We start from the raw sequence: 16,876 nt of genomic DNA on the forward strand, positions 1-16,876 counted from the left end.
CCCCCAGTCCTAGACGAATAAAAGTACCCCGTAGTTTTACAGTTTGGTGTTTTGTGACTATGTTTCAATCTGGTCCTTGGGACCTTGTTGGGAGGGATGGCCCTGGGACAAGGATACATGCAGAGGGTCAGGCTGGACCCCGGACTCCCCTCCACCCGTTCACCCTCCTGCCCTGGCTCCTGTCTGCTGGGTAGATGTAGGCACCAAAGGTCAGGCTGGATCTCAGTTATTGTCCAGCAGCGGGAAGCCTCACACACCCACCCATTGTCTTCCCAGCATGACCAACGGTGGCAAGACCACACTGACCAACAGCCTGCTCAAGACACTGCCCAACTGCTGCGTGATCCACCAGGACGATTTCTTCAAGGTGCAGCCCCGGCCAAGGGGGGCGTGGAGGGACAGAGGCAGAGGCAGGCCATGGCCCGTCTGCCCTCTGCGGCCTGAGTACCTCCCAGGCTGGGCACAGGCCTCGACTCGCATGACCCATGGGGTCGCCCTGGGCCAACTGGGTCAGGAGAGTGAACGTGGGGCTTCCTGTTGGTTGTATATATGACCGTGCCCCATGGACACCCCACAGGAGGGACGCCCATTGAGAAGATGAGGGGACAGAGGCCTTTAGGGGGACACACTTCGGTCACCCTTGGGCCTCTACTTTTCCCATGCGACAGTGGACTCCGAGCTGCCCTCGAGATGTGTCCAGGGGTGGTGGGGGCTGAGGTGGTGGGTGTGATGTTCCCTCCCTCCTGTCCCTGCCCATCACAGGGCAGAGCCGAGAGCTACCGTGGCACCGCTGCCAAGGGTGGGGCTAGCAGCCCTACCCAGACCCCGTCCTACCAGGCCCTGCCCTGCCATGACCACGCCCACAAATACCCCGCCCACCCAGGCTCCGCCCCGGGGAGGGTGGGGAGAGGCGGCACCCACACTGAGCCCTCCGCTGGGGGCACCTGTGTTTCAGCCCCAAGACCAAATAGCAGTTGGGGAGGACGGCTTCAAACAATGGGACGGTAAGGACGGCCGCTTCTCCCCCTCCGCCCCCCACGGGCCCGGTCCCTGGGTCCCTCCGACGCCCCCCTCTCGCGCCCGCAGTGCTGGAGTCGCTGGACATGGAGGCCATGCTGAGCACGGTGCAGGCCTGGGTCAGGAACCCCTGCAAGTTCGCGCGCGCGCACGGCGTCCCTGTGCAGCCCGCGGCGTCGGACACCCACGTGCTCCTCCTCGAAGGCTTCCTACTCTACAGCTACAGGTGCGCAGGGCGGGGGGCAGCCGCGGGCCGGCACCCCGCACCGCGCCCTCCCGCTGGCCTCGCAGGCAGAGCCGGGCACTGCGCTGAGCGCTGAGCCCCCGGGCAAGTCGTCGTCCCCCTCTATGCCCCTCCAAATTGGGTGCCCATGGTGAGGGTGGGGCGAGGGTCCTCAGGTAACACACGTGGTTCAACGACAACCTGAAAGGGGGGCGGTTGAATCCCCCCCGGCCTTGATGCAGGAGAAAGGCCCGGCGATCGGTTTCCAAAGAGAGGCCAGGCTAAGAGACCCCTGGGGGGGCACAGTTCGGGCGTCTCCTGAGGTCCGGGTTTGATTTGTTCTTTTTGGATCTCATCCTTGAGGGGACTTCTGGCAACGTGAATTGGGGGGGAGGAGGGGAGGTCCATGGGACTCATTAGGGGTGTTTCCGGTGCTCCATGGGAGGCTGGTCAATGCTGGTATCCTTCTTGGCCCCCTAACCTGATGTCCAGACCACCCCCACCCGCCTGCCTTCATCCAATGGGTGTCCATGAAACCCAGCCCCAGCTGCAGGGTTCCGGGGTCCTAGAGGCAGTGGGGACACTGGGTGGGAATAGGGGGTGTGGACCACATCAGATGACACTCACAGGGAGTGACACGGGAATGTCTATCAGATGCTTGTGCAGTGTTTCAGCGGAAAAGTCTTATTCTTTACAAAGGAGGAGCCCTGGTGGCGTAGTGGCTTCCTTCCGCTTTGGGCTGTGAACCACAAGGTCAGCCGTTCGGACCCACCAGCTGTTCCTTGAGAGAAAGATGAGGCTTTCTACTCCCGTGAAGAGATAACCGTCTCAGAAACCCACAGGGGCGGTTCGAGCCCGACCACAGGGTCACTGCCTGGGCATCAGCCCCGTGGCAGTGAGTGAGGAGGAGTGGTTTTGTCAGATTTATTGGTATATCAGTTCCAACATCATGGCACTGAGGATTTGTGAACTGAGGTCCATCAGGGAGGTGACACCGGGAGCCGCCAGCCCCAATGCCCCCGCCATCAGCAACAGGACAGGGTTCATTGGGCCCCGGGAAGCTCAGGTGCTGGCCATGTCCCCGCCCCTCCCCAGGCCCCTGGTGGACTTGTACAGCCGGAGGTACTTCCTGACTGTCCCATATGAAGAATGTAAACGGCGGCGCAGGTGAGTCTGGGAGGCGGGGCCGAACCAGGCACAGCCCAGGTGGGACCAGGAAGGAGCCTGGCAATGCCCGTTGGACACAGGCCACCTGCAGTGGGGTGGGGAGCAGGTGGCTGGGGAAGGACACTGTCATCCCCACACCTGCCTCGTCCACCCACGGGAGGGGACCACCACAGCTCAGGGTGGGGTCTCTACATGCGAATCCCTTCACAGCAGAACGCTATGGACAGTGGCCTAACTCCGGTCTCTCTGGGCGGCTGAGGTCAGCTGGGGCTCTGTCTTGCTCCCTGTGGGCCACCACTCATTGAGACCCATCTCTGTGCAGTACACGCAACTACCAGGTCCCTGACCCGCCGGGCCTCTTTGATGGTCACGTGTGGCCCATGTACCAGAAGTACAAAGGGGAGATGGAGGCCAACGGCGTGGAAGTGGGTAAGTTCACAGTCGCCTCCTGCCTCCAAAAACACCCGCAAAGTAGAAACAACCTATGGGGCTCCCTCCCTGTGTGGGGCCCTTGGAAGTCCCTCCTCGAGTCTCACTCACAGTCTCTCTTGCTTCGGGCCCAACCGCTGTGCCACTCCAGCCGCCTGACTCCGCAGGCAGGTGGCTTTCCTCCTGACCCAGCAGTCTGCCTGGCCCCCTTAGAAGCTGGCCACCTTCCTGCTGGCAGTGGCTCATCCAGTAGCCCAGACCTCTGGTGTCCCTTGACCCTGAACCCCTCTGATTTCAGTGTACTTGGACGGCACCAAGGCCCGTGGGGAACTGTTCCAGCAGGTCCTGCAAGACATTCAGAATTCGTTCTTGAACCACTGCTAGCCAGCCGAGGAGGGGCCCTCCCCTGGGACCCAGGCCTGCAGTGTCCCTTCCCCTCCCTCCGGGGACATTTGTACATAAGGGGGCGGCAGCCCCACTCCCAGCCTGTCACCTCACCGTGGCTGATGTATTAAACTCAGTCCTGTTTTTATAGCTGTTGGGGTTCTGTGTGCTCTGTGGAAGAAGGGGACCCCGGTGACCTGTGTTGGGGTTGGGTACCATGGCGCCCGGTGTAGAACCGCCCGCCCCACGGAGCTTCCTAAGTTGTGACCACAACAGGAGGGGCGCACCAGGGGTGTGGCGCACCTTTCTTCCTGGGTACAACTGGGTGGGTTCAAAATGCTGACCTCTCTGTTAGCAGCTGAGCGCTGGAATGCTGCCCCAACAGGACAGCTTGGATTACTGTTGGCGTCTGGGCACCGCGCTGAGAACCCCAGACACCCACAGCCTCTACGTGTCCGCCCAGGGGTGTGGCCTCATGAGCTGACGGGACCCCCCAGGCCTCCGTTTCCCCAAGAGGGAGATTTCCTCTGAGCTTTCCCCAGACAAGCCTGTGCCCTTGGGGTCTTGCCCTGGCCCACCTCTGTCTTCCCCTCTACACTGGGCTGGCCCCATGTGCCAGGGTTATGGGAAAGCCCCCTGGACACCCACACCCAAGCCCTAGCTCATGGCCATCAGGGACAGGCTAGGACTGCGCTGCGGGTTTCCAGGACTGAAACTCTTCACAGGAGTGAAAAGCCTCATCTTTCTCCCGCCGAGTGGCTGGTGGTTTTGAACAGCTGACCTCCCATGCAACCGCCCTGTAACCGCTGCGCCACCAGGACTATCCTGTCCAACCCCTCCCCAAGTCCCCTCAGCAACCTCAGGGAGGCATTTTCTCACAACTCCCATTTCAAAGAGTCAGTCAGGGCCCTGGCAGAGCTGGGACTCCACCTGGAGATCCGTGCTGGGGGAGGGGCGCCCAGCGAGCAACACCCCGTGTCAGAGCGAGGAGCTGCAGGCGCCTGCCGGCGTCTACCCAAAGACTCCGTCCAGTCAAGATCAACCGGAATAAAATCAGAGCCTGTTTGGAAATTACCTTCTCAATGAGGAAAAAGGACCGATCCTTCTATGACCCAGAACATTTATATAGCTATAGTCATTAAGTCAACCCAGAACGTTTATATAGCTATAGTCATTAAGTCAACCCAGAACGTTTATATAGCTATAGTCATTAAGTCAACCCAGAACATTTATATAGCTATAGTCATTAAATCAACCCCAGCGCACACGTGTCCTGGTAGAACTCAGCACGGTTTTCTTGGCTGACTACTCAAGTAGATGGCTGGGAACCCTGTTGGCATAGGGGGTTCCTCATTGACCTGCTAACCGCAAGGTCCGCGGTTTGAAACCACCAGCTGCCTCACGAGAGAAAGATGAGGCTTTCTACTCCCATAAAGGGCTACAGCCTCAGAATCCCACAGAGGACAGCCCGACCCCATCTTAAGAGGGTTTCTGAGTCAGACAGGCTTGACGGCAGTGAGTTTGGATTTAGGGGTTGGTTCTTCCAAGGCACTGTTGGGTGGGAAGATCTGAACCACCAACCTTCAAATCCTTAGCCCATGTGCCCCACCCAAGAACCCCCACCCTGCAACGTATAAACCCAAGGTGAGTTAAAACAGGCACCAAACAACTGTTTCTACACACACGTTCATCGCAGCCTTCTTCCTCGTATCCCCAAAGGAGAAACAGCCCAGGTGTCCGCGCACACAAAGGCGCTCCGTCCCTCCAGGGACAGCCCCTGGAGCATGTGAAGAGAAACGCCGTTCTGTAACAGGGATGAACCCTGAAAGCGTGATCGCGGAGAGAGGCCAGGCCCCGGAGGCCACCCGGGGCGTGATTGCCACCAATAGGAAACGTGCAAAACAGGCAAATCCACAGACTTCCTGCATCTGTGGATTAGTGGTTGCCTAGGAGTTGAAGGATCAGGGAGACGAGATTGGCTGCTGATAGTTCCAGCTCTCTTTGTGGGGATGAGAGCCTTCTGGGGTGACTTTGAGGTGCAGCCCTATGACGGCGAGTACTCGATAAAACACTGAATCTTACATTTTGATCGGGAAGGCTGTGTGGTATGTGAATTCCACCTCCAAAAATAGAAATAAAAAAAAAAACTGTTAAAAAAAATCCTGGTGTACTTGATCTTTGAAAAAGCATAGTGGTCCATTTTATTTTTTTCATAGTTTTTTCAACATATCGGCATCTGTTCAGCGTGCATCTCTCCTGATGTGAAGGGAGAGAGCCCCTGAGCCAATGCCAGTTCTTCAAAAGGCCAGAGTTACTGGCTGGCTGAGATGAGAGGACCCCCTGAGACTGTCACCCAAAGGTCTTCTTGAAACCTTGAGCTAAAACTTTCCCCTGGCTGCATCTTGTAGCTAAAGAATAAACTGGCGTATAAAAACCAAGGATCCCGGGGAGGAGATGAGCCAGTCAGGGTGCGATGTAACAACGACGAGAAATACAACTTTCCTCTAGTTCCTCAATGTTTCCTCCCCGCTCCCACTACCATGACTCAAATTTGACCTTGCAAGTCTGGCTAGACCAGAGGATGTACACTGGTACAGATAGGAACTGGAAATACAGGGAATCCAGGGTGGATGAGCCCTACAGGACCAGTGGTGTGAGTGGCGAAACAGGGAGGGTAAAGGGACAGTGGGTAGGAAAGAGGGAACCGATTACAAGGAACTATATGTGACCTCCTCCCTGGGGGACAGACAACCGAAAAGTAGGTGAAGGGAGACGTCGGACAGGGCAAGATATGACAAAATACCAATTTATAAACTATCAAGGGCTCATGAGGGAGGGGGGGAGCAGGGAGGGAGGGGAAAAACGAGGACCTAATGTCGGGGGTTTAAGTGGAGAGAAAATGTTTTGCGAATGATGTACAAATGCGCTTTACACAATTGATGTGTGTATGGATTGCGATATCAGTTGTATGAGCCCCTAATAAAATGTTTTTTTAAAAAAAGACAATATGGTCAAATAAAAAAAACACCCCAAGGATCCATACACACGGGCCAGGGAAGAAGGAGAACATCCGATTGAAAACAAACTGTTTCAGGGGAGAGGAAGAGTTCCTGGAGAAGAGAGGAAGGACAGCTACCTTTAACCAGAAGGAACCAACTCTTGGTTGATGTCCAGAAACACAGAAATGACTAGCACCTGTTTGTCTAAATAAAGCCTTTTCCCTACCTTGAAAAAAACAAAAGAAAAACAAAACAAGGTATGACCTATGTATATGGGACTCCATTAAAAAGATAAATAAAATAAACCCACTTGTGGCCGGAAGGCCAGCACTGACTCTAAAGCAAAGATGAGAAGATAAGGAAACAGGGAAACTAGACCAACAGAAATGGAACAACCAGAATGCAATGGAAGTGAATGCTGCAGTGGGAAGAGCACAACCAATACCGATCACTCAGCAGTTTATTTAGACATTGTCAGACGGGGACCTTATATGCTGTGTAAGCCAGATCGGACAACAGACTTACTGTGTTGTTGTTGTTTTAATGCAGTCATCCATCTTATTAAAATTGGACTAGCAGAACATCCAGAGAAAGGTAGGACTTTGTCCTCCTGTGAAGAGTTGCTGTCTTGGAAACCCACAGGGCAACTTCACCCTGTCTTGTAGGTCCCTGTGACCTGGCATCACTCGATGGCAGTGAGAGCCATACATGAACCCTGTCCTGACACACACACTCACACTCACCGCCATCGAGTCGATACCGACTCACAGTGACCCTACAGGACTGGGTAGAACTGCCCCGGGGGCTTCTGAGATGGTAACCCTTCACAGCAGGTGGGGAGACCCATCTTTCTCCCTCAGAGCAGCTAGGGGTTTCAAACTGCCGACCTTGTGGTTGGCAGCCCAACATATAACCCCCTAAGCCACAAGGGCTCCCGTGCTGATTCAGGGCCCATATTTTCATGGGAAACCAATATCCCTTGGAATTGTGTTTGGGAGTGTCCTGCAAGGGAGGTGCATAATGGAAATGTTGCCTTGGTAACCAAGATAGATGGATCTGTTGCCATCCATGGTTTGTGACATTTTTCTTTGCCCTTCCATGCCCTCATTCAAGCTCTGTATCTCAGCTGAGCCATGAAAGCCATTATGATCTCAAACCAACGGACCCGACCCCCGACCCCCCATCCCGATGACCTGTCCCTATACTTATCTTGGTCCTTATTCCGTTTGAGACTTAATAAATGCCCTCTTTAAATAAAGGAAAAAAAATTAAGCCTTTCAATCGTGATGCCTGAGAAGCGTAGGGAATTCTAATCTCCGTGTCTATAAATAAAATTGCATTGGCCCAGAGCCACGCCCACTCGCTTTACGCGGCACCTTGGGCGGCTCCCTGGAGACAAGGAGGGCACAGCGCTGTCTGTTCGCCGAAGCTGAGTCCCTTCGCAGAAATGGCCCCGTTGAGCAGTGTGATGCCCGCCCCCGCCCCCACCCCCAGTTCTGGAATGGCTGGGGGGCACAGGGAGAGGCACTGGCTGCAGTCAGGCAAGACTCTCCAGGGAGGAGGAAGAAGGAGCCCGGGGGCCTGCCAGCCTGTGCCCGAAGCTTGGCCGTGCTGATCTGCCATCACTGGGTCCCGAATAGCGCAGGCCAGGGAATAGGATCCCGGGCCATCCAGCCCCCTCCCTGCCTGCCCTCCCAGGCTCTGAAGCAGAGTTGTGCAGCTGGACAGTGGAGACGGGAGTTAGGGAGTGATTGGAGCCACCAGGTTTCTGAATTGCTGGCTTCTGCACTGAGAGTCACCCTAAACCCCAAACCAAACCTTTCTGCCTCGGAACCGATGTTGACTCACAGCGACCCTGTAGTCAGGACACGGTAGAGCCTTGCCCCGTGAGTTCCTGAGACTGTCACTCTCTATGGGCATAGAAAGCCTCCTTTCTTCATGGAGCAGGTGGTGGTGTCTAGCTGCTGACCTTGGACTTAACAGCCAACACATAACCTGCTACATCACTCTCCACCCGGTGGGGGTGAGGGAGGACCTGCTGGGACAGCTGATCACCAAACGAGGACCCCATTCTGTTTCTTCTCCCGTGTCTCCAAAGCTCACGGCAGCCCGGTGGCACCCATTTGCTAACCAAAAGGTTGGGGGTTGAACCTACCAGCTGCCCCGAGGGGAAACAATGGGGCAGACTCCCTACAGAAAGCCAGACAGCTTGGGAAGACCGAGCGAGCGGTTTTGCCCGGTTTTGCCCCGTCCCTAGTGAGTAGACGAGACAGCAGCGAGTTTGACGTTGAGGTTTGGCTGAGGACAGCTGTGAGCCCGAGGCCTGCGGTCAGTCCAGCCAGCAAACCAACCAGAGACCCAACTCACCCACCGCCGGCTCACGGAGACCCTGCAGGACAGGGTAGAACCGCCCCTGTGGGTTTCTAAGACTGTCCCTCTTTACAGGAGTAGAAAGCCTCAACATGCTCCCTCCGAGTGGCCGGTGGTTTTGAACTGCTGACCTTGTGGTTAGCAGCCCAGAGGGAATGGACACCTGTCCTATACCTGTCAGGTGTTCAGGGGCAGGCACTCTCCTCACTGCCCAGTGAGAGGGGGGCATGCAATTCCTCCCTTTCTTGTCGTTTCGTTCTTTTCCAGAGATGGTTCCTTTCCTGTAGATGAAGCCCCCTCCCCAGAGAAGGACCTGGTCTCATGTCAACAGGGCTAAGTAGGAAGAACTCTGTTAATTATCCAGGAAAAAAACACGTTAGTCCCTGACTCCATTTACCAAAATAACCCCCCGACAGGGTCAGACACTGTGAACTGGGGGACCCTTCACCTCTTGTGACGGCCCCCACTCAGTGTATGGATCTCAATGTGGGTGGCCTTCTAGGACCTCAAGAGGTCAGGTTATCATGGGACCCAGTCAGGGGGGTCAGGGGAAGCCCCTACCCCAGGAGTCCTCATACAGGGATTCTGGACCCTAGGAGCGGCCTGGGGACAATTGTGGTGGTGACCATTTGGGGGGTACTACTGGCATTGAGTAGGTGGAGGCTGCTCAACACCCCACAGAGCACCCCCACTCAGAGTCACCATTGTCAGGGGATGGGGCTGTCCTAAAATCAGAGTATCCTGTCTCTGAGCGCTCACCCAACACCCCCATCATCTTTGGGGCACAGGCTGTGCAAAGCAGCCCCAGGAAGGGGCTGGGCCCCCCGCCTGACACAATCATGCTCCCTGGCCCCATGACTAACACCTTTCTGGGCCAAGTCACCCCTACCCCAAGGACCTTGGCAGGACCCGGCCTAGCTCTCTGTCCCATCCAGGCCCCAATCCCTGCATGGCCCTGGTGGTAGGAAGCCCACCCTGGGGGGATGCCCGGCCAGCTGCCCCAAAGCCCCAGGGAGCTCTGGGCTCAGCACGAGGTCCTAAGGGGCATTGGCCATAACCCCCAAAGTCACCCTCCCTGTCACCCACATGATGGGTGTCTCAAGGTGCCTGTGGATGGGAGTGGGCGGGTAGGACCCCTAGTCCTGTAGGGACCCTAGAGGTCCCTAGCTGGAACCTGCCCTTCAGTGGCTCCCCTGTGGGGATACCCAACCTGTGATCTACCCACCCAAGCCATTCCCCTGGTGGGGGAAGGGGTTGTGGGCAATGACCACTGGACAGATGTATAGACAGACGGATGCCATGGGGCCCCCAAGCCTCGGATGGCTGCCACACTAGAGCCTGCTCTCTGAGGCCTTCCCCAGATGTCCGCACAGCCACAAAGTCCTGGGGCAGAGGGGTCCTGACAGGAGTGAGGGGGTTCTGGGAGGTGGGTGGGGACACTTGGGGGTCCCAGGAGATGAGGGGCAGGGGGGTTTAGGAGAGCTCTGGGAGGTGGGGGTGAGCCCTTGTGGGAGGGGAGCCCAGGCCCCATGCCTGCCTCCAGCCCTCCCAATTCTATTTCAGGACCATCCACCCCCCACCCCCACCCCCACATCTGCTGTTCCCATCACGTCTCACTCACCACCTCCCTCCTCCCTCCATCAGCAGTTACTGTGCCTGCCTGGCTCCCACTGCCAGCGTCCTCCAAGAACCCCACCCACCTCCTCCGACCTGGCCTTCCACACACTGGCAGGCCCCCAAGGGGGTGTCCTGGGGGAGGGGTGACCACTCGCAGGACCACAGGCTCTGTTGTCCTCTGTGCCCAGGGCCCAACATCCAGCCACCGGGCTCCTGGGAGCCCCGGTCTCCTCCCCACCCCAGTCAGCAGGGCTTAACTGACTGAGTGTGGTGGAAGGACAGGCAGATGGATGGAAGAGTGGCCGCCTCTCTCCAAAAGTCGGAGGGGGCTGGAGGATGCCACCCCCAGGAGCAGAGATGCTCACAAGGGGTCCCCAGACTCTAAGGGGCTTCACCTACAGACCACAAACCCCAAAGGGCGGGAGACAGGGGACAAAGGTGAGTGGGGGCAGGTCTGGAGCACCAGCCCTGAGTCCCCTCCTGTCACTTCCCAAGGGGCTACAAGTCGCACAGCATCACCCCCCCAAAAAAAAAGACATGCATTCTGGGGCTGCCTTGCCTGCCCCCAAGAACTAAGAATACCCCTGCTCTCGGGTGGTGACGGGCTGGCCCATCCCAGCAGCCACCAGGCTGCCTGGGACAACCTAGTGCCACCGGGAGTTCTGTGTTTCAGACATCCTTTTAATGGGGGGCAGGGGGTCCTGTATCACCACTGTGTGTCACTGTCCTGCACGCCCTGAGGGGGCGGGGGGTGGGGTGGTTTTTGTACTTACTTTTCATTATGTCTCACAACAGGGGGGGTTAAAGGTCTCGGGGCTGCAGAAGCCGCTTGGGGCTGGCGCGCCTGGCTTTATAGGGGTGACTGTGACCGGGCGGACCTCCAGGGTTATTAATAGCATGTCCTCCACAGCATCTCATGACCTACTATGGTCAAGAGGCAACAGCTGAGGACTTGGCTGGACCCCGGCCGGTTTGGCAACTGGTCAGAAGCCCCAGGATGGGGCAGGGGCCGGGACAGTGACCTGTACCCCACAAGAGGTGGCCAGCCACCCAGCGTGACTTGGCAGCTGGAGCCCTGTCGGCATAGTGACTTAGGGGCTGCTCACCCCAAGGTCAGTCCTTAGAACCCACCAGCCGTGGCCTGGTGGCAACATTTAAATGTCAACATTGAAAGTCTCAAAGTCACGGGTCCTGTTTCTGCTCTGTCCTGTATGGTCGCTATGAGTCGGATCGATGCAATGGCAGTGAGGTTTTGTTTTGCGTCTGAGGTTGGAGCCCCTCCGTGGTGCAGAGGGTTAAGGGCTGGTCTTAGTTGGAGCCCCTCCGTGGTGCAGATGGTTAAGGTTGGTCTTAGTTTTCCAGTGCCACTCAAACAGAGCCTTGTGACACCGCGGTTACTAGTTGGGCTGTTAGCCAGACGGCCAGCCATTTAAAACCAGCTGCTCTCGGAGAAAGGGGAGGCGTTCTCCCACAGGGCACTTCCACCCTGTCCTACAGGGTCGCTGGGAGTCAGCACCAACTCAATGGCAGCGAGTTTGCATTTTTGCTCTAAAGACCCTAAGAGGGGGTGCTTTCATGAACAGACACCGATTTTCTCAGTTTTCAGGCCAGAAGCCCGTATTCTGGGACCAGCTCTCGGGGAAGGTCCTTGTCTCTCTGCAGCTTTTCTCCTGGTCCCTTGGCGATCCCCACACAGCACCCGTCCCAGCTATCTCCTTTCTGGACCTCTCAGGCTGTTTCCATCTCCAACCCTCGGCTAAGGACACGCCCTACATTGGCAGGGACTGTTCCCAGCTAAGATTCCATCCACAAGGGCCAACCCAACCCAACCCCCGCCCTTTCCTCACTCGGTCTTCTGGGACAGAGGCGAGCTGCTCCCCAGGGTTTCTGAGACTGTAAATCTTTCCTGGAATGGACAGCTTCTTCTTTCTCCCAAGGAGAGACGGGTGGGTTTGAACTGCTGACCATCTACTTACAGCCCAGTGACATGCAGCAAGTATCAGGGGGACCACTATTGACAACACATGGGGGGGGGGGGCCACAATTGAATCCATAACAAAACTGACCCCCGGCCCGAAGGGTGGTGGTTTGAACTCACCCAGAAGTGCCCCTTGGCTCTCCCTGACCCCCACGGAGTGGCTGTGGATCAGAACACGCTTGTGGACTGTCCCCTGGGACACCGACTGCTCCCTGTCCCAGAAGGTAGGTGACACTGCTGTCCCTAGGAGAGGTGCAGGGAAAGCCACAGCTTGCTAGGGGCCAGGACACGGTTAGGGTTCACTGGAACCCTGAGCTGGCTCATCTGGCAAAGGTGAGGGTCTTTGAGACCCTCAAGAGGCAGGCCTCATTTTACATGGGGAAGTGATGCCACAGAGCCCCTAGGTGGCACAAGCAGCTAGGTGAGCAAGCTACTGTGGCTTCAGAGGTGGGCTAGCAGACCCAGGGGCACCTTGCGGCGCAGCTCTGGCCTGTGACTTGTGGCTGCTATAGCAACCACGGTAGTTGCTTTGTGTGGTCCAATCGGGCTGCTGTGACATCGGTACAAGTCGTTGACTTTTTAAAGTTGAGATCCATTTCCTCACCGTGGGGCGGGTGCGAACTCAGGGGGGTGGGGGACGCTGGCTGGGCCCCGTTTGAAGCTCCTCCCATTAGGTCATCTACCAGAGGCAAGCCCTCTAGGCATGGCTCTAGGGGGAAGGCTGTGTGGGCCCTGGGACCCCTAGTCTCAGCTTCTGCGCTCCTGCTTGCCTCAGTCCTGGACCATCGCCACAGGGCCCCCCTTTCTCCCTTCTGGGCTTGCCTGTGGCCCACGTGCTCTTCCCATGGGTGGGTGTGAAGGTCAGCGGTGACCTACACCAACATGGCAGGAAGCAAGCTTCCTGAGCTGAGCTGACATCACACTAGTAGCTGCCAGGGGTGAGCCGGGGGCAATGGTGAATCACTGATTGTGGTGGGGGGAAGGGATGATGGGAGTGGCCACCAATGGACAGGGGGTGGTGGAGACGTGACCACAGGTGGGTGTGAGGCTCCATTTGGGTTGGTGAGTGCCAGCAGCAGATGGTGGTGACAGTGACCAGGACCATGCACCCAGTTGACATAGTGGCCGGCATCTGGGGCCAGGGCCACACAGACCCTCTTCAGGCTGGGGACTCTTACTTTTCACCTGCGGCCTCTCAGGAGAGCAAGAGGACAGAGCACGCCTAAGAGTGGCCTCCGGTGACCTCAAAACGCCCCCCTCCCTGCAGGCCACTCAGATTGGACAGGCATCTTTAACACTGGCGGCCTCTTCTGGACCCAAACCACAGGGAGAGCTGGGGTCGGTAACGCCGGGGTTTATTTTCCCACAAACTCCGACTCGGTCACAGCGGGGAGCAGGTGGCTCAAATGGCAACGCAACGTGGTGGTGCGAGGGCGGCCCCCGGTGGCCAGAAGAAGTACTGCAGCCGCTAGCGCACAGGTGTGGCGACCAGCAGGGCAGCCCTGGGGACCCTCCTGGGAGTTTAGAGTTACAAAGGGCAAACTTTCCCAGAACAATCTCTCCCTTCCACGAGGGGTAGGGAGCGGAGCGGCATGGAAAGACAGGTACCATAAGGACCCCGGGGTGGGGGGTAACTCCCCGCCCCAATCAAGCGCACAGGCTTGGCAGGAGTTCCCAACACCCTGCTCCCCTGAATAGGGGTCTCTCCCTCAGTGTTGCCCCCAAGGACCACCTGGGGCAACAGGTGTGGACAGGCATGAGGGAACCGTGGCCTCCGAATCTGGTAAATGGGGGGTGGTGGGAGCGCCATAGATGACAAAGCCTCGTCCAAACCTCAAGTCCAGGACTCAGGTCTGCGCCTGGCAGGCCCCTGGGGTCTGCAGGGAGCCGGCACTGCCCTGGGTGAGACGGGGCCGGCAGCGGGGCGGGGCGGGGACCTGCGTGGGCATGGCCTGCGGGGCGCCCCCAGGGCCCTAGCGCAGCCCGCAGTCGCCAGCCTGCGCCTTCTCCTGCTCCAGGGTGCGCACCAGCTCCTGGACGAAGCGCATCTCGGAGGCCACCTGCTTGGCCAGGGCTTCGTAGCGGTTCTCCAGGCGGCTGAAGCGGCGCTTGAGGCCGCTGGCGCCCAGCAGCGCGCCGCGGGCCTCCTCCTGGGCCTGCCGCTTGAGCGCCTCGGCCCCGCGCAGCTCCTGGCGCAGGCGCCGCAGGTCCTGGCCGAAGGCCTCGTGCTCCTCCTTGTACCACGCCTCCTTCTCCTCGTAGATGGCCGTCAGCGCCTCGATGTCCTCGCGGAAGAGCCGCTGGTGGCGCTCCAGCTCGCGCAGCCCCTCCTCGGCCGCCGCCACCTCCTCCAGCACCTTGGAGAAGCGCTCGAAGTTGATGTAGGTGTGGTTGGGCGGCATGCTGGAGTGGGACTTGATGGTGTACTCCTTGAGGCGCGTGGTCTTCAGCCGCCGCCGCTCGGGCTTCCGGCCGCTCTCCTCGCTGCGCACGTTCCGACGCTTGATGGCCTGGGGAAGGGGAGGGGATGGCGGGGCGCTGGGATGGGCGAGCCAGCCCCCCCCCCACCCCCACCCCGCGGGCCACATCTGGCCCTCCGCCTGGGCTTGTCGATAAAGTTTTATTGACATATTGCCTTTCGTTCCCGTCTTGTGGGCGGGGCCGGGTGGTCACCCCAAAGGCTCTCTCGTCTATCTGTACTCTGTACCCGGAATACTCTACCGTTTGAGAAACAGCGAGCCGACTCTGGCCTTTCAGAGACCCCTCTCTGGGGCATTTCTGGGGGGAGCCCCACCAGCCAGCGCCAGGGTCCCCATGCACCTCGCATGTCTGAGGGTGCCCTCCCTATGGGGGTGTGTAATGGGATTGCTCCGTGCTGTGGGAGGAGACCTTCCGGAGCCCAGATAATAAAAGGGCCATGTGGACGGTTCGCCCCGCTCACCTTGATCCAGGAATGTTCCAGACTCTGGGCGATGGTCATTCTCCGCCTGCAAGAGCCCCACACCAGTCAGTGACCACAAGCTAGTGGAACCCGCCCCCTGCGGCAGGCAGGGCAGCGAGGGTGGACACCGCCTCTTCCAGTCCACCTGTGGACACCTGCCCCTCAGGGCCCTGTAGCCCTCAGGGTGGGATGACCCTGCCTGAAGCTGCACCCCCAGACCTAACACACAGCCCCACTGGCCCAAATCCAAGCAGCAGCCCTGGGAGGTGTCTAAGGTGAGCCCCCCACACACATACACACACACTATGTCTGAGTGGGGGAAGGCTGTGACCCAACTTAGGGCGTGACTCTGGTGGTCTCAGGCAGGGCAGGAGATGCAGTGGAGACACACTGGGAGGGAGGGGACAGAGGCACATGGGGCCACTGAGAAAAATAGTCAAATTTCTAAGACACTGAAGTTTGAGGGGAAGCCCCCGAATATCAAGCCCGGTCCTGACGTTATGGGCACCAACAGCACGAGGAGGTCCAGGAATGGCTAACGCCTGCCCAGCCTGACACACAGCTCAGAGCTCAACCCGACACAAGGCAGTGTTCTGCCCCGCCCTGCTCCGCCCCACACACAGCCCTCTGGCCCCGCCCCAGGCCCCCTGGGCACTGCCCTTACTTGGGGTCTTTGACCAGCAGGCGGCGGATGAAGTCCTTGGCCAGCTCGCTGGTGTTGCTGAAGTACTCCTCGTCAAAGTCGTAGTTCACCGCCGAGATGTTGGTCAGCGTCTCCTGCTTGGTCTCACCCAGGAACGGGGACGCACCACTCAGGCTGCCGGCGGGGACGGGCACGGGCCTCAGTCCCCACCACCACCAGCGGCACCCCAGGGCCCCCGCACCTGCCTTCCCCATTACCCACGCTGCTCCCCCTCTGCCCCACCTGTACACATTTGGCATCAGAGCCCACCCCGTCCAAGTTACAAAGGCATCGTCAGGCAGACTGGCCGGGATGTCTCCTGGCCTGACCGAGGCCTCCCTGTGACCCCGAGGCGGTGCCAGGGTAGAAGTGTCTGTGTGTGAGTTCACCTGCAACCCACTGGCCCCTGGGTCAGATGCTGGGGTCCCCGCCTCTCTGCTTCCTAGACAGGAGGCAAGGTACCCACCCAAGCTCCACTGGACTGCCCAGAGAGGCCAGCAACCAGGCTGCTCCTGACCCTTCTCAGCCCTCCCTCACCCTCCCACTTCACCTGCCTTACCAGCCCCCGCATAGAATTCCTTCAGGACACCCTGACCACACCTCCCCGAGGCCTCCCCTGTGTGGCTTGCTCCCCATGCTCTGCCTGTGCTGTGTGACCTCTCTGTGTGCCCAGCCTGTTACCCCCGCCCCATGGTCCCCTCCCTGGCCCCCAGCCCCAGCCCGAGGCTTGGCACTCACAGAATGTAGGTGATCACACCAATGCTCCTGGAGGGGAACAGAAAGGAGACGTGTCAGCTCTGTGGGGGGCCCAGTGCCAGCCCTTACGGAGATTCTTGAGCCCAGTTCTAAGAAGGCAGGAGATGGGCAGGGGGCCACCGACAGCAGGCAGGCAGGGGACCCTAGACCTGCCGCTCTGGGGTGCTCTTGCCATCTGACCAGCTCCAAGCACCCAAGGACTCAACCTCTGTCCAGGTGGGCATGTGACCACCAGACCAGTCCCACCAGCAGGCCTGTGCAGGCCATGTGCCTATCTGCCTGCACAGAGGGGCGCTGGGGGCTGGGCTGGTTC

The 16,876-nt window shown here is 58.6% G+C and overlaps 2 protein-coding genes across 3 annotated transcripts in view; one reads left to right on the top strand and one right to left on the bottom strand.

Annotated features, from left to right (window-relative positions):
- Positions 1–3,370, top strand: part of NMRK2 (nicotinamide riboside kinase 2) — a 5,816-nt gene extending 2,446 nt beyond the window's left edge. The window contains exons 2-7 of the mRNA XM_004714377.2: positions 277–367; positions 956–1,004; positions 1,087–1,243; positions 2,336–2,407; positions 2,730–2,836; positions 3,135–3,370. Of these exons, the coding sequence (XP_004714434.1) occupies positions 277–367; positions 956–1,004; positions 1,087–1,243; positions 2,336–2,407; positions 2,730–2,836; positions 3,135–3,220 (562 nt within the window). The 3' untranslated portion in view covers positions 3,221–3,370. The remainder of the gene's footprint in view (positions 1–276; positions 368–955; positions 1,005–1,086; positions 1,244–2,335; positions 2,408–2,729; positions 2,837–3,134) is intronic.
- A 10,717-nt stretch (positions 3,371–14,087) lies between these two features.
- Positions 14,088–16,876, bottom strand: part of LOC101655930 (death-associated protein kinase 3) — a 4,455-nt gene continuing 1,666 nt past the window's right edge. For both annotated transcript variants that reach the window (XM_045300170.1, XM_004714376.2), the window contains 4 exons: positions 16,546–16,572; positions 15,790–15,942; positions 15,126–15,171; positions 14,088–14,694 (listed from right to left, as the gene is read on the bottom strand). In XM_045300170.1, coding sequence (XP_045156105.1) covers positions 14,158–14,694; positions 15,126–15,171; positions 15,790–15,942; positions 16,546–16,572 — 763 coding nt within the window. In that variant the 3' untranslated portion in view covers positions 14,088–14,157. The remainder of the gene's footprint in view (positions 14,695–15,125; positions 15,172–15,789; positions 15,943–16,545; positions 16,573–16,876) is intronic.

This window comes from Echinops telfairi, unplaced genomic scaffold (genome assembly GCF_000313985.2).
Source record: "Echinops telfairi isolate 266 unplaced genomic scaffold, ASM31398v2 ScPeMD7_7459;HRSCAF=8497, whole genome shotgun sequence".
NCBI lineage: Eukaryota > Metazoa > Chordata > Mammalia > Afrosoricida > Tenrecidae > Echinops > Echinops telfairi.